This window comes from Lithobates pipiens, unplaced genomic scaffold (assembly GCF_037356315.1).
Source record: "Lithobates pipiens isolate NorthernLeopardFrog02 unplaced genomic scaffold, aLitPip1_a1.2 Scaffold_8, whole genome shotgun sequence".
NCBI lineage: Eukaryota > Metazoa > Chordata > Amphibia > Anura > Ranidae > Lithobates > Lithobates pipiens.
In genome coordinates, this window is record NW_027507903.1 from 170,636,191 (window position 1) to 170,658,242 (window position 22,052).

General features: G+C 45.6%; 1 protein-coding gene across 3 annotated transcripts in view; it reads right to left on the reverse strand.

Annotated features, from left to right (window-relative positions):
* The window catches only part of PHTF2 (putative homeodomain transcription factor 2), a 196,327-nt gene that overhangs the window by 22,483 nt on the left and 151,792 nt on the right, over nucleotides 1-22,052 (reverse strand). For all 3 annotated transcript variants that reach the window (XM_077472016.1, XM_077472014.1, XM_077472015.1), the window contains 5 exons: nucleotides 19,305-19,523; nucleotides 12,709-12,837; nucleotides 12,186-12,458; nucleotides 10,341-10,472; nucleotides 2,847-2,933 (listed from right to left, as the gene is read on the reverse strand). In XM_077472016.1, coding sequence (XP_077328142.1) covers nucleotides 2,847-2,933; nucleotides 10,341-10,472; nucleotides 12,186-12,458; nucleotides 12,709-12,837; nucleotides 19,305-19,523 — 840 coding nt within the window. The remainder of the gene's footprint in view (nucleotides 1-2,846; nucleotides 2,934-10,340; nucleotides 10,473-12,185; nucleotides 12,459-12,708; nucleotides 12,838-19,304; nucleotides 19,524-22,052) is intronic.

Sequence of the window (22,052 nt, forward strand, 5' to 3'; positions counted from 1 at the left end):
TTGGTGGACAGGATAGGATAGGATGGACATGTGACTGCTGACGTCTGCCACAACATAGCAAATACTGGAGGATCGGATCAGGTCTGCCGGACCTGATCAAACAACCTGTGTGAAAGGGGCCTAAAAGTAGCACTCTCCAATTAAAAACTAGTCAAAAACAGAAGTTCTCATTCATCGGGCTGCAATGAGTCAGTGCTGTGAGAAATTAAAGCTTAAAGCAGAACTTCAGTAATTTTTTATCTGTCCATCTATTAAATCTTCTGCCCTTATTTTTAACTTTGGATAATAAAAATTTTTTTTTTCCAGTAAATACAGCCCACTTCCTGTTTGACTGGAAAAGAGCCTAGGCTTATGACATCATGCACAGCTCTCTCTAACTCTTGTGAGAGTTTGCCAGGAAGGGAGGGGAGATGAGTCATAAGAGGGCCAATGAAATCTGCAGAGCTGGAGGTGTGCCTCTTTGTGTCTGTGTAAATAAAGTAAGGGAACAGGCAGCAGTTTCAGCTGCCCACAGTTAAAATTATTGCAGCCACAGTGGAGGGAGATTTATGCAGCATATTTGGCAAGTACAGAATCATAGTGTATAATTTATATATATATATATATATATATATATATATATATATATATATATAAAATAATATGCAAAGTAGTTGGAGGGAAGCTTCAGAATGGCAAAGATTTTTTTATTACAAATTATGTGAGCAGACTGCAATCCTCTTTAAAGTATGACTAAAGGGATTTTTATTTTATTTTTAATTTTGGATAAGGTGTCAGTTTTTATTGCCGTCTGTCCCCACGTTAAGGAGATTTGCCTTCTCTATTTGTCCTGTTTATTATGACCATTGAACGTGAAAGTAAAAGAAAACCCCTGGCTTTCTGGTTGTCCTCAGAAAAGTAATATTGGGGAAGTCTTCTAATGGGGATACTAGTTCTGGTGACCTTGGGGTCCCAAAGGAATTCCCTTTAAGTGTTTGTAAGCCTGAAAAAAAATAAAAAACGAAGGTCATGTTCCTTTAAGGCAATGGTTCTCAACCTAGGGGTCGGGACCCCCTCGGGGGTCAAATGATGATTTGCCAGGGGTCACCGAATCCTGGGCTGTGCCTGAAGCCCGCACAGCTCTCCCAGCCTTTTTGCAGCTGTCCAGCAATTCAGTTCACAGCATGGCTGGGGGCAGAGACTAGAGGTCAGCTGACTGGTGAGGAATGTGAAGTGGGAGGGGCTGGAGGAGACCCCATCTACTGATTCCAGCATAGGTGTCACTGCTGCAAGACACCACAGAGCTGGAGACACAGTAACACTACCTGAGATTAGAGTTGCCTATAAATTCTTCTTTAACATGTAAAGAAGGGAAAAACGTTTTTTTTTTTAATTACATTTTGGATAGCAAGGAGAGGGATTAGAACATCTGTCAGTTTTTTTTTGTTTTTTGCAGTCCATCTGTTATAAGTAAATATACCTATCCTACTCACTAGATGGCAGACTTCAACTTTAGCATATACAGATTAAAACATAGTAAATTTAAAATACTTGGTTTATCAATAGTGTCAGTTTCTCTATCTGTGCACCTAAAAAACAAAAAGATATTGTGTGCACAAAAAAATTCTAGAATAGATCCAGAAAGAAATAATTGGTGTTATAGCTGGCCTTGATTCTAATCCTTTAAATGCTAGAGCCTTTCTTTATTGTACGCAATAAAATGCACATTTTAGGCCTGACGTTACTCAAAACCTCTAAAATATAAATTTTTTGTAATCAACGACCCTGTAAAATAAAATTGTAGCAGCTGCAATTTTTTGTGTTGTGAAAACTGCGTTATTGTTTATCAAATCTACAATTTCAGTAAAAAAAAAGAAAAAAAAAAAAATACAGATAGCAGGTAAAAGGCCAGGGAAATACTGTGAGTCACAGGGGGTTTTCACCCTTGTTACCCTTACAGCATGCCTGCCGTTAAATTAATATAGCAACCTTTATTGTAAACCTCTGTAAATGAAAACAAACAAGGCATATCCTTCTGTAGTGTGTACTTACATTAATCCAAAAGGGACAAACATAATGTCTTCTCTCTGCTGTCGCCTTCCTTTGATATCTTCATAAGTAAGTTCTAACTGGTTATGTCCAACAGACAGACAATCTCAGAAGACAGCACTCGCCACCCCCTTATCCCCAGTACACAGCAGGCGAGTAATTTTTCCCTATGAGTTTTTGCATAGAGAGGCGTGTCTTCTCCCTTTACTCAGGTCTCAGATTACACCATTATGTGCAGCCTTCAATGTCAGATCCCCACCCCCTGGAGCTGACAAAAAGCCTTTGATATGCGAGTTTTAGGGCAGAGGGTTGCAGATATTTAGGTACAGCTTATGTCATAGATTTTCTTTATCCCTGTATATCACCTGGGATAGTCACTTTAGTTGGTATACATTAGGGCTTACAACCAGGAAAGCCCTCTTTAAAGAGCTAGGGCAGGACATCCGTAAAGAGGGTAAAATGGCACACGGTGGAAAAATATAGACTTATTTCATAAAGGGTGCCAATTAAGTGTGGTTACCAAGTGGAATCAAAGTCCATCATGCACTGGCATTACAGAGTAAGTTCAGATTGGCTGACCTGAGGGTTGCCACTTTATTTATTTTTAAATAACGTAGAGGCAAGCAGAGTTTACAGGCCATAACAATGATGTAACAGCAAGTCAACTGATGTCTCCTAAATGGATCTTTCATTTTCTAACCTGCAATAGGCAATTTAAGGAGCATGCTGATTGTTTTTATCCTAGACTTCCTTAAAGATGTTCTTGTAACAGAATAAAACAATTGTCAGATGGGGACATGTATAAAAATAGATCTCACCTGTGCACAGCATATGAATATTACGGATATAGTCAGTAAGAAAGCTGATGAAACAATTACATCAACAGAACGCTGAGGACCTCGACGCTGTAAGGAAAGGATGAAGTTATTTTCATCTGGCTTTGAAAAAGTGTTTTGCAATTAACCTGAAGTCTTTCCAAAAATAAAAGCCAGCAGTGGAAAATTCATCATAATTAATGTAATGAGAATTACTAATTTTGTATATTACACTCATTGCATACCACATTTACAACTTAACATTGCAAAAAAACATTATTATTTTAATTTACACTAACAACATTAACAAGACTCAATTTTAACCAGACCTCAAATATTACCAGCTAAACAGCTGTTGTATCTTCTAAATTCACTACCTAAAAAAAAAGTCAGACAACCTGAGAAGAAAAAACAAACATTCTATAAAAATTCAACCTACTACCAACTTATTATAAGTGTATGTCAACCCTAACAACGAACGTCTCTTATTTTCTCCCTGTCTGTTAAATACTTCATTGAAAGTGTTTTGTTTCTATCCGTTTGATAAGCGCAGGAAAAAAAAAAAAAAAAAAAAAAAAAAAAACTATCTTGTCAGATTCTGACACGTCCTGTGTCCATATCTGACTTCATGTGTTAGCGTGATTTAGCACTCAGCCCCCACACTTGTTTTTTCTGCTCACTTCTTTATGCCTATGCCTTATGTCTATGCCTTACTATTCAGGATCCTATTCCTTTCTAAATCTCCCTGTTCACACTTGTATGCTCAGTCCCCCTATGCTCTACACCAAAAAGTACATCAACTTTTTGAGCTTATTCAGGTGTTTTTATTTGCACATTTTTACGCCCGAAGAATTGACAATGGGGATCGACAATGAAGGGTACCAGGTACCACTAATGAACTTACATGCCCCAAGAGAAAATAATTTATCTGAGGGACAAGGTCGTGGCCATGACAGGACATTACTCCAACAGGTTAACGTGGTAGTAAACTCCCCCACAACTTTATTAGATTTTAAATCAGCATAAAAAAAAAAACAAATGATTGCTGCTTGTAGTGGTCTCCTTACTTGCTGTGTTTTCTTGCAATCTGTCCCGTTCTGTCTAATGACATCACCGGTGCATGCGTATCTCTCACAATTCACAGCATGCTCGGTGTGCAGTCTGTCCATTGACAGTATGCAGTGTCTGATTTTCGCTCCCTGCGGCCCTGCGATCAAAACCCGCAGAACTGGAGATTCAGTCATAACTTCCTGGTACACACCATGTGACCACGTGATGTCACATGCGGAATAAACCTAGGCATTGTACTGCAGCACACAGCGAACTGACAGGCACACATTACAAGAAAGGCAAAGTAAACGCTTGCCACAGGAACGAGGCTTGGCTAAGACACGATCACACATACGCAAGATTACAAGGGAAATGCTCTGCATTGTGAACTTGGAAAAGCATAATTACGATCGTGTCGCCTTATCCCGAGAGACAAGATTATTAAGAAGTTTACTAAAAAAGTAGGTAATATGCGATTGCCCAACAATGATATCTTTGATTATGGTAGGGGAAGGTCCAAAGAGATGCCATTCCTCAAAGACAAAACAAATCAGGTGCTCCTTGGATACAGCAACTGAATCAAATCTGAGTGGACAAGGTTTAGATGTTTCTAACAAGTCATCACAAATGAAATAGGGGCCTGTAAACATCTGTTCTATTCCTACTAGGAAGGGGTCTAGGGCAGTGGTGGAGACATTTAACGCATTATGTCAAAGTTTGACAAATTAAGGTAACAGTCAGAATAGGCCCTTCCAGAGAAAACTGGCTGTCAAGGAAGGATTCCAACTGCTGGTCAGTAGAATCCTCAAAGGTAAGCAGGCCCCTTATTGGGCTGGTGGTCTTCCTGTTAAAGGAGTTATAAAGGCAGAAGATTCTTTATCTGAATGCTGTGAGGGGTTAGCTCGGCAGCGGGTGTGTGTGACCCCCTGGATGGGTTCACAACACAAAATCAGGCACAGCAGATAGCGTTGTAGGTGCAAAAAAAAAACAAAAGATGCGGTTTATTTATGCTACATGCAGTGAAACATATAACAGCCAAACAAAAATAAAACATGAAAATAAATCCTGGTCAGCTTGACCTCTAATTACACACTTAGATTCCCTATCTAACAACTGAGTGCAGCCTTGTGCTGCACCAGTCCCTGTCTCTGTTGTAGAGGTTTGCCACACAGGGTTAACTCACCGCACAGAACAGGTGTCACACTCCCCAGTCTATACAACACAAAACTGGTTCCAGGATGGAGCATCTCCCTAAGCATGCTAGGGTTTTTTGTAGAGGTCTTAATGAGCCCACTTACTTCAGCTGGGCTCATTAACTCTTCCCCTCTAATTGTAAAAGTCTGCATAAAGCCTGAATCTAGGGCACACATATTTCCCATCCTGGATACAACCAGGTGACTTTACCTGCGTGCTGCCACAATGCATAAAGCCGCGTACACACGTAGCCATTTGTCCGACGTACTTAGTCTGGCGGACTTCCCGCCAGACTGTCCGTCGGACTTTCTGAACGGGCTACTTGCCCACACACAGCACTTTTTCAGCGGACTAATACGGCGTACTAAGTCCACCGTACTATCCGCCCTACTTTTAAAATGAACGGACTCGCCCACACACGCGGAGGAAAGTCCGCTCATTTCGAGCGCATCTCCAGGTAGGCGGGGCCCGCAAGGGATACGTCACTGGCCCCGCCGCCTGGTATAGACTTAAAGGGGAACCCCAACGCCGAAAAAAAAAAAATCGGCGTGGGGGTCCCCCCCCCCCCCCAAGTCCACAACAGACCCTTGTCCGAGCACGCTACCCGGCCGGCCAGGAAAGTAGGGGCGAGCGCCCCCCCTCCTGAGCTGTACCAGGCCGCGTGCCCTCAACATGGGGGGTGCCTTGGGGAAGGGGGGCCCGCGCGGCCCCCCCCCACCCCAAAGCACCTTGTCCCCATGTTGATGAGGACAAGGGCCTCTTCCCGACAACCCTGGCCGTTGGTTGTCGGGGTCTGCGGGCGGGGGGCTTATCGGAATCCGGGAGCCCCCTTTGAGCCCCCCACCCTATGTGAATGAGTATGGGGTACCCCATACCCCCATACCCCTACCCATTCACCTGTAAAATAAAGTACAAAAAAAAACAACACACAAGATAAAATAATTTATTGCACAGCTCCGGGGGGTCTTCCGTCTTCGGGGGTCTTCTCGCCGGACTCCTCCGCTATCTTCTTGTAGCTCTTTTACTAGCGGAGGAGCCCGGCTTTCTTCTTCGTCGCCGCGGCCTCTTCTTCCAACTTCGGGGGTCTTGTCCCCCCTCTTCGGTTCTTCTGCAGGGCCACCGCGCCTTCTTATAGCTTTTTTACAGGCGGTGGCCCGGTCTTCTGTCGCTACACATGTCGACCCATGTGACACCGCCCCTTGTCCCTATATAAGTCACCACGCAGCGCGTCCCTGGCATTGCGGCCGCAGAGAACGTCGAGTCAACATCTCCAGGAGAAGAAGAAGCAGAAGAAGAAGAACGGAAGGCGGCGGCAACAGAAGACCGGGCCACCGCCTGTAAAGAGCTATAAGAAGGCGCGGTGGCCCGGCAGAAGAACCGAAGAGGGGGACAAGACCCCCGAAGTCGGAAGAAGAGGCCGCGGCGACGAAGAAGAATGCCGGGCTCCTCCGCTAGTAAAAGAGCTACAAGAAGATAGCGGAGGAGTCCGGCGAGAAGACCCCCGAAGACGGAAGACCCCCGGAGCTGTGTAATAAATTATTTTATCTTGTGTGTTGTGTTTTTTTTGTACTTTATTTTACAGGTGAATGGGTAGGGGTACATTGTACCCCATACTCATTCACATAGGGTGGGGGGCCGGTATCCGGGGGCCCCCTTATTAAAGGGGGCTCCCGGATTCCGATAAGCCCCCCGCAGACCCCGACAACCAACGGCCAGGGTTGTCGGGAAGAGGCCCTTGTCCTCATCAACATGGGGACAAGGTGCTTTGGGGTGGGGGGGGGGAGCCGCGCGGCCCCCCCTTCCCTAAGGCACCCCCCATGTTGAGGGCATGCGGCCTGGTACGGCTCAGGAGGGGGGGGGGTGCTCGCTCGCCCCTCCTTTTCTGGCCGGCCGGGTAGCGTGCTCGGACAAGGGTCTGTTGTGGACTTGGGGGGGGGGACCCCCACGCCGATTTTTTCGGCGTTGGGGTTCCCCTTTAAGTCCATACCAGGTGACGGTGCCAGCGGAGTCTCCTTCGCGGGCCCCGCCTACCTGCAGACCCGCTTGAAATGAGCAGACTTTTCTCTGCGCAGGAAAAGTCCGCTCATTTCAAAAGTATGGCCGGAATGTCCGCCGAAATGCGAGTCCGGCGGGAAGATTGGAGTGCAACACTGCCTTCTAAGTCCGCCGTACTTTCGGGTCAAAAAAGTATGCCGGAGGCTACACACGGGGGGATTGTCTGGCGGACTTGAGTTTGCCGGACTTTTCCACCCGCTTGTTTGATCGTGTGTACGCGGCATTATATGCATTCAGATTAAAACAAACTCTTGTGTAGCAGCCACCCCAGCAACCCCCCAAATTACTTATCTGAATCCAATCTCTCTCCAGGGATGTCCATGAATGTCTAAGGCCTCATGCACACGAGACGCAGGTGAAAACTCTGCTCAAAAAAAGCTGAAGCTGGTTTTGCCGCGTTTGCATGCCGCGTTTGCGTTTATAAAAATAACATCATGTAGACCCTCCCCAAGCTCTCAAAGCATGTTTTTTTAACCATTTCTACTATTTTGATCAGAGTGAGCAGCAGCAGCATAGAGAGAAGTTGTACACTTGCATTTGCCTCTCTTTCTGTGGTATATATTTTGAAATGGATCCCATATTGAATATATGTCAGGAAATGCTCCTGATGTTGCTCTCGATGAGACAGCAACGTCGTCGCAAATTTCGTGAGAGGTCCAGAGTCAGAGCTCGTCGATATTGGACCCATCCGTTGATGGGACAGCGAATGTCCGTTGGATATTTCAAAAACATGTATGTGCAGCTGCGTACCTACCCCGACAAGTTTTTTAATTTTAGCCGGATGTCCATTGTCACATTTGATCTGCTCTTAGAAAAAGTATGACCCGGTTTGACATTCATGGACACCAATATGAGAAACAGTGTGTCACCAGAGGAACGTCTGTTGGTAACGATCAGGTATGTGTATATATTTATAAAATATATTTATCTATAGATGTACAGATAAAAAAAATTCTCTGTCCTTTATTTTAAAAAAAAATGTCTATTTATAGCAAATTATCAAATTTTTTAAAATATCTAAAATTTTCTTGTGGCAATTTTTAAAATGTTATCATTATTTCTAATATAAAACAATATTAAAATAGTCTTTTTTTTTTAAATCTTAATATATTTTTTTATTAATTATTTTCTAGTTTCAAATTGTTTTATTTAAAAGCAAATGTTAGATTTTTTTATATTCTTCTAAATTTATTTGGCCAATTTTTTAATATATTTTTTATCTATATTTATTTATTATTTATGAAATATGTATTAATATATTTTAATTCTTTGCTGCTGTATATGGTAGTATAATATTTTTTAATGCCTTATTACAATATCCAGAATCCTAACCACGCTTCTCTGTGCAAAACCCAACTGCACAGAGGAGGCAAGCATGACATATTTGTTATTTTTATTTCTTTTTTTAAATGAGACTTTACAATCAATCACTTTAAGGTGGATCACTGTCAGATTACCAGTAGGTATATCATTTAACATTCCTTCTCAAAAGGGAACAGATCCTGTTCAGGTGGAGTCCATGGCCATTCAATGTGCTTCTTCTCCAGATATAACTCTAAGAGTAGGTATAGTGGAAAGACCCAAGCCTAGAGACAGCAGACTGATCGCCCAGATGCAGAGAGGTACATACATCAACAGGGGCCAAAAAGGTCTGTTTAATGCCTGCAGTAATGGAAAGCTATTGTGGTTTCTCAGAAACAATTTCTTTAGAGAAACTTTGAGAACCTGGACTCAGATGGTCACTGCGCCTGGTGGTATAGCCCATTCTAAATCTGCAAGGAGACCAGGCGTTGATGCTGTAGAGGAAGGAGCAGCACCTTTGAGGAATTGGGCAAATTTGTTCATAAAGTCTTGAAATGGCAGTAGAGACCCTTGATGACGAGGCAGCAGGGCTCTAATAACAGACCCTAAAAATATAGGGTGCCAGGATTCCAGACATCGATACATCGATACACTCAGAGGAAACAGATTAAACCTCTCTGGAACCATCTGGAGAGTGTGAGCTGGGTTTACCCATTGCAGCAGGACCTTTCAGTCTGTGTCTAGATACAGATATATTGTGGCGGTAGTGCAACTAAGCTCAGAGGACAAGGAAAGGCCTCAGGTACTCAAAAAACAAAATAACTGGTGGTCGCTAATGGTCTGATGGCCAAAGATAATGAAGGTCATTGTAGACCAGCAGTAGGAATGAACCAGAAAGAGTGCCATGCGGGTCCTTTACCAACCAGGAGCAGCAACAGGGTGATGTTCTCTTGTCGTTAAATGGTGGGAAAGAGTGCAGAGCCTATATATGTCAGTGTTAACCCTTTCTGCAGTAAAATAAAAAGGCACCCAAAAACAACAAGGTAGCATAGTACCATCATTCAACCTATTTTTGATATTCCGCGACTTTGTTTTGTATACTGTATCTTGGAGTGCTATATCTTTAAGATATATTTTTGTCCTCTATTACCAAGCAAATTACGAGTATAGTATAACAGCACTAACATCTTTTGGTATGAATTCCTGTTTATGAATGTCTTTAAATTTATTGTTTTGTCATCTATGTAAATAACAACATTTTTTTTTTTTCCCATAGCACCTCTTTCTTTCTATTTGGTCTACTCCCAAAGTGACTCTTTAGAGCAGGGGTCTCAAAAACTGGGAGCCCCCCAGCTGTTGCGGAACTACAAGTCCCATCACACTTCTGCCTGTGGGAGCCATGCTTGCAATGGTCAGCCTTGCAATGCCTCATGGGACTTGTAGTTCTGCAACAGCTGGAGGGCCACCAGTTTCAGACGCCTGCTTTAGAGACAGGGCAAGTGCTGAGGTAACGCCAACAGTTCTAACCCAGAAACTGCTCTGTGGCTAACTTACCAGAACCCAATTCCCAAAGGTCACTTACAGATTGGCCTTGCAACATTGAACGTGGCATGGTCCGGGTAGTGCAAATCAAAGCTTAAAAGCGTAAAATCTGTCAGCATTGGATTTCCTGTCCCTCAATAGATGAAAAGAAAAAAAAAAATTTCTCTGTCACACTAAAGCATGTGAGCTGTAACGTTTCACAGCTCAGGCAGGCTCCCACTAGACTGTACATTATAATTAATAAATATAAAAAACATGATGTTTAGAAATAGAATTGTGACAAATGGGTTCTACTTATGAAAGTCACATCAGTGTTTTGTGCTGTGATATAAGTTGGGAAAAACCTTCACTTACCTTCAAGAATGACCGAAGAGAAAGCCACATCTTAATATTCTGCACTTTTTTCAGGCGAAAGTGTGGTACTTCAGACTTGCGCGCTCGCCGGGCAGAAGTCAAATGGCCAAATAATTTTGCAAATAGTAATCTCTGAAGAGATATATTTAAAAAAAAAAAAAATTCTGTCACAGAACAAAGATGGTAAAATGTGTAAAACAGCATGCTACTGATCTATGGGTGGGTTTCTGCTATCTACACTCCGCTACTAATGCTAATTCAGTGCACACAGCCACCAGCAATCAGTAGAATCCTGCTGCTGGGATTTGAAGCATGGCAAAACGCCTTTGCAAGTACTGCCTAAAATAGATCATCACTGGTGCAGCCAATTCTTTCCAAAAGTCACACAATTAAAGTGGTATTAAACACAAACATTTATTATATTGCAGCTTACCAAATCATAGATGTGATAGCTGCATTCATTGGCTTTTATAGCCTTGGTTTCCTTTATTTTCACCTGGTGATCTGGCGAGTAAGTTTGTTACTGGCCAGATCACCAGGTGAAAACAGAGGGAAAAATCTAATGATTGGTAAGCTGCAATAGATTACATTCTTGGTTTTAAAACTGCTTTAAATAGGAGGTCACCCTTGTGTAGTCAAGGGTTTCAAGTAAAAGCCCATTTACACCAATGCGCTGTTATAATGATGGTGCATCCAGATCGAAGTCCAATAAAGAAGTTGTGGTTTCAGCTGAAAAAAGGGTAGGCCATGCATGATTCCCATGAAACTCAGTGAGAGCTCAAGAAATTTTGCAAAGGAAAGAATGGGGCATACAGATAAGCAAAGTTGTTGGGGACCTACCCGTACAGACTCAAGGCTGTAGATTTTGGTAAAGGTTCATCTACAAAAAATATAAACTTGTATATTTATGTGGGGGGGTTGTATACTTATGGAGTTTGTTTTTCATTACAATTTGATTAAAATCACTGTAGAGAGATCTGTTTTTATTTTGACCTGAAAATACATTTCTTTTAAAGTGGTTGTAAACCCTTACAAACCACTTTGACCTACAGGTAAGCCTAGATTAAGGCTTACCTGTAGGTCCAAGCAATATCTCCCAAACCTATATGGTTTAGGAGATATTTGCCAGAAAACCGGCACCGCTGTCTACGGTGCATGCGCCGTAGACAGCGGGGCGCGCAGGCGCACTGAACGCGGCAGTTCCAAGAATGGAGCTGCCGCATTTGTCGACTCCCGTGCGCATGCGCAGGAGTGACGTCATCGCGGCTTCGCCGAATGACAGCGGCGGAGCTGCAAGACGCCACCAGCAAGATGGATGCGGCGGACTACAGGGGACAGCGCGACTTCGCTGGCTCCTGTGTCAGGTAAGTGACACATAATGGGCTACTATGCGATGCATAGTAGTCCATTATGCTTTACCTTTGCAGGGAAAAAAAGAGGAAGTAAACTCATCAGGGTTTACTTCCTCTTTAAACACTATATGATACCATATACAATTTTTAAGTAAAAGGAACATCACAGCAGCAACGTTATCCCGTAGAAAGGTCCAAAATAATGAAAGAAAAAAAATGGGTGTTATGCTACATGTTTTGGATATTCTTGGGAAATCTGTATCATCAGGATTTCCTCTTATACAGTGCTGTAGGGGAAATATGGGATTGCAGTTTTTGTTTAGACAGTGTTTGTACTGAAGGTAGGGACCCCAATTGTGATCCTATTAGCACTCCACTTTTAGTCAATGAGAAAGACTTTCATTTTAGCTTAAAGCAACCAAAGCCCAGTCTCCACAAAGGAGTATAAGGTTTACAAGTGCGTAAGAACTTGGATATATTTGTTTCTACTCACCTGCTTATATGTCCGCTCTGCTACACATAATAAGAAAAAGAAAATCCAGACCAGGGAAACCCGAACAATAAAACTAATCACTACCATGGATATGACCATGATGTCACTGCTGGAGCCAAATGCAATGCTGTACAGTTCTGAAGCAGAGAGTGTTGCAAGCTGCTCCAAGTCCCTTGATTCAGACAGTCTAAACACAAATGGAGTCAGACCAAGAATTAGAGAGATAAAGTTCCCAAATATCTGATATCCAATTCCTGGGGTAAAGCTGTTCACCTGAAATGCAAAGAATTAGAACTTTAGCCATTCCAGTACACTGTATAACTGCTTGTTACATCGAGCAAGCAAAACAAACAATTCTTAAAAAAGACTTGGCCTCAATAGTGAAATTATTTAAAAAAGAACTGTGCTGTTCATAGCAAGCAATTGTGAAGTGTTTCTTTCACCAATGTCTTCTGAACTTGTTTGTAAAAAACATGTTATGGAGTTATGCTACAAGTTCGTGTCATAGGATAAGAATACTCACTCTGTTCATTATCATTCCACTGATCTCCAAAACAGACATATCTGCTTTCTTGCAGTCATTTCCTTCCCACACAATAGCACTGACTTTCTCAAGCCCAGGATTAGAACTATGCAGCCAAGGCAGATGACTCTGTGAATCAGTAAAACATTATTAGGAGATGCATTTTTGTACATCACAAAGGAATTTCTTATTATTCTAACCAAGGAACTCCAATACAATGCTAACCCAGTGACAGACAAAATTCTATTAAAATTGCTACAGTGATAATCTATAATGATGAGGTTTTGTATGTGTGTGGGACTAACGTCATGATACAAGCTTGTAAAGTGGCCAATTAAGCCAAACTGTTATAGTTGTAAAAATGCAAAACATAAAAAAGAGTGCTTAGTGCAAAACAAACAATGTAATTAAACAAAACCATAACTCTGCAGTTATGTGTAAAACTACTAGAAGTCGACCGATATAGCGGCCGATATTTTGTCATTTTGGAGAAATCGGCACTGCCCGATTATGATCCAAATTAGGCCGATATTGAACACTGGTTGTACCTTTGCCAGCAGAAAGTGGAGAAGGGAGGAGGAATATGGGGGTTTCTCCTCCCTTCTCCACACTCTGTTGGCAGAGCAGCGCCACGGTGTGTGAAACTGTATGGAGAGATAGAGGAGCTGTCAAAATTGAGGTTGGCTGTTGGGGGTGGGCGGGACAGAGCTATCCAACACCAGCCAATGGGATGGGATCTGGGCAGGCCACTAGGTGTGTTGCCCTGCCCCTTTCTTAAACAGCCCAATCATTGGCTGGATAGCTGCTGTGCCCCACCCACCCCACGCTGAATTTGCCAGTTCCTCTCTCTCTCTCCACATTTTCACACACCGTGGCGCTGCAAAGAGAATTCAGTTTCACAGTTACACTATCGGCTGCGACAACCAGCACCTTTTCATGCACCACTGCAGTTGTGATGGAATCATCCTCACTCCCCGGCAGGACAGGGAGCGTGGCCACCAACGCGGAAGGTGAGCCACGTCCGTTAAGGCAGAGCCAGATATAGGATCATTCGAGACAGAGGCGGTAAGGGAGGGTTGGGGTGCCACCACAAAAAAAAAAAAAAAAAAACTCAGGAGGGGGGCCAACAACTGAGACCCCCGTCGCCCAAGGCCCAGCACAGGGGGCACCACCGAGACTCCCCACAGGGGTGCAGACCGAGGCCCCTCACAGGGGGAGCCGACTAAGCCCCCTCATGGGGGGGCAACTGAGGGCCCACATAGGGGATGCTGACTGATGTGCCACACAGGGGCACCGACAGATGCCGCCCACACAAGGCACCACTGAGGCCCCTCACAGGGGGCCCAAGCCAAGGCCCTATGCCGGGCCCACCTAATGGACCCCCAAAAGGAGACTGCCTTCAGAGCCCCCACAGCGCCGCTCCTCCTGGTAGGAGGTGGCCATGAGGCCTACATTTTCGGCCGCCAGCCGTGAGTGTGTGGCCTGCGGGGGGGACCAGACCGATTCAAGCTGCTGAACGAAGAGTGGACACCTGAAAATGGAAAGAGGCGGCCTCAGCCACCCGCCCTGGGGCAGCCCACCCAGCACCTGGCTGCTAGTCCGCAAGGTCACGGCCCAAATTTTGGGAGGGCCGCCACAGGCAGTCCCCCGATCACGGATGTCCAATCACCTGCCTTCTAGGCCCAACTACTGCAGAAGGTGGGCCCAAGGGATACCCCCCCCCCGTAGCAACCCTGAGGGTGGAAGGATGGGAGGGAGTGTGTCCAAAAGCACCCAGGACAGAAGCCTGCGCCTCACCCGGGGGAAAGAAGGGGGAAGGAAGGGTGGAGGAGAACCCCGGAGGGAGCGACCACCCCAGGAGTACCTGCGCCCCATGCCACGTCCAGGGAAGGAGAGGAGGGGGTCTCGTACTTGCCGATCCAGCTAAGTGTGCGGGTAACACTCCCAGAGAGATTCCATCGCCACCGATGTGGGGGACTGTCGGTCATGAGGAACACTGCGCCTCAGGACCCAGTCATACGTGACCTCGCGAGATGTTCAACTCACAAGGCCAGCCCCTGTCCAGGGGGGTATGTCGCGGCTGACCTAGCACGTAGCTGCGGTCTCCATGCGCTTGCTGGCCAGACTGGGGAGACCACTGGATCTGAGTGTCCAGCCTGGCAAATGATTGTAGATCTCACCAGAGAAAAATCCAGGAAAAAATGAAATAACAAAAAAATTCCTAGGGCTAGAGATACCAGCAGGGAACTAGACCCTTACTCCTGACTAGGCAGAAAAACAACTGAAGGCCTATCGCAGAGAGGGGGGTGTATACCACCTAGGACTGCCCATAGGCATAGCCAAGTCTTTTTTTTATGCCTAGTGTCCTACTCCTGTTGGGGGCGGTATGACCCTATGGTTCTGAATAATGGAGCGCTGTGTCCATCAATGAACGAACGTTTGTAGCCAAACTTGTGGTGGGACACCAACTTATGCAATTAGACATCTGAAATAGAAGCTTTGCAAGTGTCTATATGCATATCTACACATGTTCCCGGACAATAGGCACATGCAAGAGATGGGACTAGAATCTTCCGGCAAACGTTCAGTTACAATTTACTGCTATAGTCATGTGCTCCACATGCTAAGCAAGGGAGATTAACCGCAACAGTACCTGAAAAAGATTTTGACCAGAAGTGGTTTGCAAAGGAAAGTAACAAAGGACTGTGTGAAGAGCAGGACCTAGCGAGAACAGAGTGCTGGAAAAGGCATCCTGCCAAGCTGTTAGCAGAAAGTGAGCCAAGTGCACTTGGTACAGCTACCCTCCACAGGTCCTAAATCTGACATGTTGCAACTTGCGGTAAGGCAATGTAAGAGCTCAGAGTAAGAGGCAAGGTCTCAAGTACTCACAAAAAACTCACACAGACATTCTAATGCACCAAATGGGTTTTTTGGTGCCGAAACCGATAACGAAAATGAAAAATACACTAGGCCAAAAACCGAAACAGCACCAATACTGAAAATTACTGTTTTTAAAAATATTTTTATACAGGAGATGGCCAGAGACTGGGGGCGTGGCACAGGAGATGGCCAGAGACTGGGGGCGTGGCACAGGAGATGGCCAGAGACTGGGGGCGTGGCACAGGAGACGGCCAGAGACTGGGGGCGTGGCACAGGAGACGGCCAGAGACTGGGGGCGTGGCACAGGAGACGGCCAGAGACTGGGGGCGTGGCACAGGAGACGGCCAGAGACTGGGGGCGTGGCACAGGAGACGGCCAGAGACTGGGGGCGTGGCACAGGAGACGGCCAGAGACTGGGGGCGTGGCACAGGAGACGGCCAGAGACTGGGGGCGTGGCACAGGAGACGGCCAGAGACTGGGGGCGTGGCACAGGAGACGGCCAGAGACTGGGGGCGTGGCACAGGAGACGGCCAGAGACTGGGGGCGTGGCACAGGAGACGGCCAGAGACTGGGGGCGTGGCACAGGAGACGGCCAGAGACTGGGGGCGTGGCACAGGAGACGGCCAGAGACTGGGGGCGTGGCACAGGAGACGGCCAGAGACTGGGGGCGTGGCACAGGAGACGGCCAGAGACTGGGGGCGTGGCACAGGAGACGGCCAGAGACTGGGGGCGTGGCACAGGAGACGGCCAGAGACTGGGGGCGTGGCACAGGAGACGGCCAGAGACTGGGGGCGTGGCACAGGAGACGGCCAGAGACTGGGGGCGTGGCACAGGAGACGGCCAGAGACTGGGGGCGTGGCACAGGAGACGGCCAGAGACTGGGGGCGTGGCACAGGAGACGGCCAGAGACTGGGGGCGTGGCACAGGAGACGGCCAGAGACTGGGGGCGTGGCACAGGAGACGGCCAGAGACTGGGGGCGTGGCACAGGAGACGGCCAGAGACTGGGGGCGTGGCACAGGAGACGGCCAGAGACTGGGGGCGTGGCACAGGAGACGGCCAGAGACTGGGGGCGTGGCACAGGAGACGGCCAGAGACTGGGGGCGTGGCACAGGAGACGGCCAGAGACTGGGGGCGTGGCACAGGAGACGGCCAGAGACTGGGGGCGTGGCACAGGAGACGGCCAGAGACTGGGGGCGTGGCACAGGAGACGGCCAGAGACTGGGGGCGTGGCACAGGAGACGGCCAGAGACTGGGGGCGTGGCACAGGAGATGGCCAGAGACTGGGGGCGTGGCACAGGAGATGGCCAGAGACTGGGGACGTGGCACAGGAGATGGCCAGAGACTGGGGACGTGGCACAGGAGATGGTCAGAGACTGGGGACGTGGCACAGGAGATGGTCAGAGACTGGGGACGTGGCACAGGAGATGGTCAGAGACTGGGGACGTGGCACAGGAGATGGTCAGAGACTGGGGACGTGGCACAGGAGATGGTCAGAGACTGGGGACGTGGCACAGGAGATGGTCAGAGACTGGGGACGTGGCACAGGAGATGGTCAGAGACTGGGGACGTGGCACAGGAGATGGTCAGAGACTGGGGACGTGGCACAGGAGATGGTCAGAGACTGGGGACGTGGCACAGGAGATGGTCAGAGACTGGGGACACGGTACAGGAGATGGTCAGAGACTGGGGACACGGTACAGGAGATGGTCAGAGACTGGGGACACGGTACAGGAGATGGTCAGAGACTGGGGACACGGTACAGGAGATGGTCAGAGACTGGGGACACGGTACAGGAGATGGTCAGAGACTGGGGACACGGTACAGGAGATGGTCAGAGACTGGGGACATGGTACAGGAGATCAATGCAGCCTGCCAGTGTCCATCAAATGCAGTTTCACCAGTGCCTGTCAGATGCAGCCTACCAGTAAGTTGTAGCAGCCCGTCTGTGCCTGTGTCCATATGTAGCAGCCCGCCAGTGCTAATGCCATGCAGCCTCACCAATGCCCATGCCCATCAGATGTAGCAGCCCGCCAGTGCCCATGCCCATCAGATGTAGCAGCCCGCCAGTGCCCATGTCATGCAGCCTCACCAATGCCCGTGCCCATCAGATGTAGCACCCGCCAGTAATACATGTCATGCTGTGGGTCAGAGCTGGATCTGACTTGCTGTGCAGCCGATGTAACGATGTCCCACCTCCTATGACAAAAGGCACAATGATTCCTAGCATTGGATCACTAGAGGTGGGACATCGGCTGCACGGCAATTCAGATCCAGCTCTGACACACAGTGGGACATGCATTACCAGGCACTGGGGAAGCTGTGTATGACAGGAGTGACAAGATGAGGAGGGAGGGGAGACTGAGGGGCACGTTGGGATGAAACGCGTGCCGCACCCAGAGTGATGGCCCGGCCCTTTTTTCTGCAACATTTCTCTTTCGTCAAATTGCCGAAAGTGCAATTTTTCGGCCGATATGTTTCGCGGCCAAAATTTCAGTGCATCCCTACTGATAACAGGATCCACTAACCAATGAAAATTAGGTAGAAGGGTAGCTTCTAGTGCTCAGCCAAAGCAGCATACTCACTAAATGACTGTTGAAAGTCAGAATAAGCACTTGGGCAATGACAGTGACTCTAGACATGGAATACATTAGGCAGCTAACTTTTACAACAACAGAGTTCACAAAGTGCCCCGTGTGAACCCCAGTGTCCAAACGTCACTTCCAGGCTATCTCTATAAAGTCCAGTCCAGCAGTACTTAAAAAGCAAGACTGAGGAAAACATTGTCAGATAGTGGAAAATTAAAGGCAAACCTCCAGCAGCAGTGCAAAGAAAAAAAAGTCTTTGTGGAAGACAAATTGAAGGAGAAAATAAAGTGTTAGCCAAACAATACGTCAGTCATTAAAGCAGCAAAACTAAAGGACAGCCAAGACACTACCAAAAAAACCACGAGGCATCCTGGTTGTAGGAAGGGGTTAATCTGGACTGGCTTAAATTTGCCAATTTCTATTGCTCCTATAGGTAGCAGAATAACAGGAAGATTACAGACTTTGTTTTTTTATATTTACATTTTATATGTACTATTGATTTTATTTTTTACATGCAGGCATTGTATAGCATTTTATACATGTGCAATATAATGTATTCTAATCAAACAAGTATTAAAAGGACATTTTTCTAAATATTTACTTAAAGAATGTATACATTACATTTACAAAATATTAGATGTACACTATCTATAAGTACTCTATAGGCAAGATATTAACAAATGGCTTACTGCATGTCTGTTACAAAAGGGATAGTGAGAGATAGGACATGCTGTGCTGGAGGCTGGGGGGAGAGCACTGATCATTTGTTTACGATTCTTCTAGTAGTGCTAGAGAACGGTTTGGGGCAGTGTATACTGAACTGTCAATGCCTTTTTCCTCTGGTCTTGCTTTGGGTTAGTTACTAGAAGGAAGAACCTCTAGTATTCACAGCAGACAGACATGCAACCTGGAGTCTAAATCTGCTCTAAAACCTTAGGAAAAAATTGTGCATATCTTGTAAACGTCAGATGAATATTTCACTTATAAAAGATTTCCAAAATCATGAATACTTTGTAACAGATACATGTTTAGTACTGGATACAGAACTTGTGATCTTATACCAAATACAAAACTGAAACTGCACAAATAAACAGCACCCAAAATTGAAAAAGGCAGGAAAAAATGAGTACCTGATGAAAAGGATCATCTCTATATTCCCTCTTCATGCATAAGTTGCCATGATTAGTGTCGGCTTCCGTCTCACTGCTGCAGGAGGAACGGCATTCTGCACAGTGCAACAAATCTTCCCACAGAACATCCTCAGTTTCCGACTCTGGTCTGGTGCTTTCAGAATCTTGTCGGGAACTCGAACACCGGGAACTACAGCTGGTGCCAGATTTCTGCATTTCCTGGAAGGTGATATAAATAATAATTAGTCAGAACATGAGATTGTTGACAGTCTCCTTCAGCTGCATTAGAAAAATGAAAAGGCTGTAAAAGCTAAAATATTTTACTTTTAGTCCCATTTTAGTCTTCTGCAATTGTTTTCGTTTTAGTCGTATTTAGTCAACTAAATCTCCCGTACATTTTAGTCGACTAAAACTCATTTTAGTCATCTAAAATCTAATGGGTGTAATTAAATTGTAATTGAAAAATCTCATATTATTTAAGGTATTGAGGTATGAACATGCACTACAGACAAGTGTTAATTTTGAAGTAAAATTTCAATGTAGTTTTAGTCTTTTGACTAAAATGCCATTTTAGTTTTAGTTGTATTTTAGTCATCTCAATTGTTTTAGTCATATTTTAGTAGACTTAAAAAAGTATTAATTTAGTCGACTAAAACGTTTTAATCGACAAAATTAACACTGGTTCACAGACAGTGATTTTTGGAAGTATTCCTAAGCCCATGCAGTGATGTCCATCACAGAATCATACCCGTTTTTAAAAGCAGTGCCATCTGAGGATCCAAAGATCCCAAGCATCCAATATTGCATTTCAGCCTTGTCCCTTGCCAGATTCTCAGAATCTTTTGATATTATGTACTGTAGATGATTATATATCTAAAGTACTTGCACTTTTATGTTGAGAAACATTTTTCTGAAATGTTCCCGCCAATTTCTAGACACAGCATTGTGAACCTGCACTCATCTTTACTTCTGAGACACTCTGACTTTCTCAGGTGCTCTTTTTTTACCTAATCGCGTTACTAACCTGTTACCAATCAACCTAAATATTTGCAAATGTTATGGCATGGTATGTTTTACCAGCTCTTTCTTGTTTGTACTTTGCCAGCTTTTTGTTTCCCTAACTCAACTTTTTTGAAATGTGTTGCTGCCATCAATTTCTAAATTAACCCCCCCCCCCAAAAAAAAAAACGGTTCAATGCTGCGTTCACACGATCAGACTATCCGGCGGACTTAGTCTGGCGGAACAAACCGCCGGACTTTCCGAACGTGCCGACCTGCCCACACACGACCAGACTTGTCCGCTCGGGAGTCCGCCGAACTTTTGAAATGAACTGACTTGCCCACACACGAAGGAAAGTCCGTTAATTTTGAACGCGTCTAGCCGGGACTAGCGAAGGAAGTCAATGTCGCCGCCTTCGGCAGCGACATTGACACGTCGCTGGCCCAGTCACCTGGTATGGACTCAAAGGGGAAGCCCTACGCCGAAAAAACGGCATGGAGGTCCCCCCAAGGTCCATATCAGACCCTTATCTGAGCACTTTCTAAGTCCACCGGACTTTTGGGGGAAAAAAAAAGTCAGCCGGAACCCACACACGGGTGGATTGTCCGCCGGATAGTTTGATCGTGTGTACGTGGCATTAGAGCAACCTAGAAGATGTGCCCTGTAGCAGGAAGTCCCAGGATTGATCGATTCAGGTTCTGGGATTAGTGCAGAACCACAGCTGTGAATGACAGCAGGTGGTTCAAGGATTACATTTCATTGGGACTTGCGGGAGCCATTGAGTTTGGTGTTATTTGAAAATGTTGTCAGGGCAAAAAACACTAAAACTTCCATTGACACTGTCAATTTAAAATTGCACCTGGCAAATAAGTGATTTAGCAAAAACAAGACTTTTTAACATACAAATAATCCAAAAATCGGACCACAAGAAATAATGCACTTTGAATGAAACCAGAATCTGCTGTAGGGTTAAAAAGTTTGCGTTTTGCAACACTTGTTATAAGATGGGAAAGGAATAAACCCACATATACAATCAAGTCATGTGCACAACACTGGCAAACTTGAAACACAACATTTCTGTATTCAGGGTTTTTTACCCTTTTGTAATAAGATAATTTGTCAATGTGTTCCCCCAGGATGCCTCCACACTGCTGTTTGGTCCAATATGTCTCCACAATCATGCTGAATTATTAATGTAGAAACCACAGCAAAGAAACCCTGCTTAAAGGCAGAACTGTCACATTACAAATTTGTGTACAGATGCATTTGATCATGCCAGAATAAAAGTGAATACGAATCCGAAAGCAGTTTGATGCATCTTGTTCCAAGAGCTGTGGTAGCAGAAATAAAGCATGTAACAAAGTGCCCTAAGGTCCACCCAACAAGTTCCAACCACAAAGCAGACGCATGTAACTGACAGCACTTGCACCATCCTTCTTGTGTTCTCCTAACACCAGGCTTCTAACTCTGAATGCAGGGTAGTGGGCATGTCAGTCTAAAACTGAAAAAGCCAGGCACACCCTACAGCAGCACTGTTCCTGTGCTGCCCATACAGCTGGGAGTGGCAGCGGTGTCAGAACAAGGCCCAAGTTTCAATTGTACACAGGTAAAGACATAGGGCTTCCATAACACACATTCATGAAAGCATCTGTTTGATGCTGCTGCTTCCAGCTTGCAAACACAGCTTGTGCGAGTAGCACAGAAATAGTGCTGTGGGGAGTGTTCATTTGTTGTTCAGTGTTAAACGG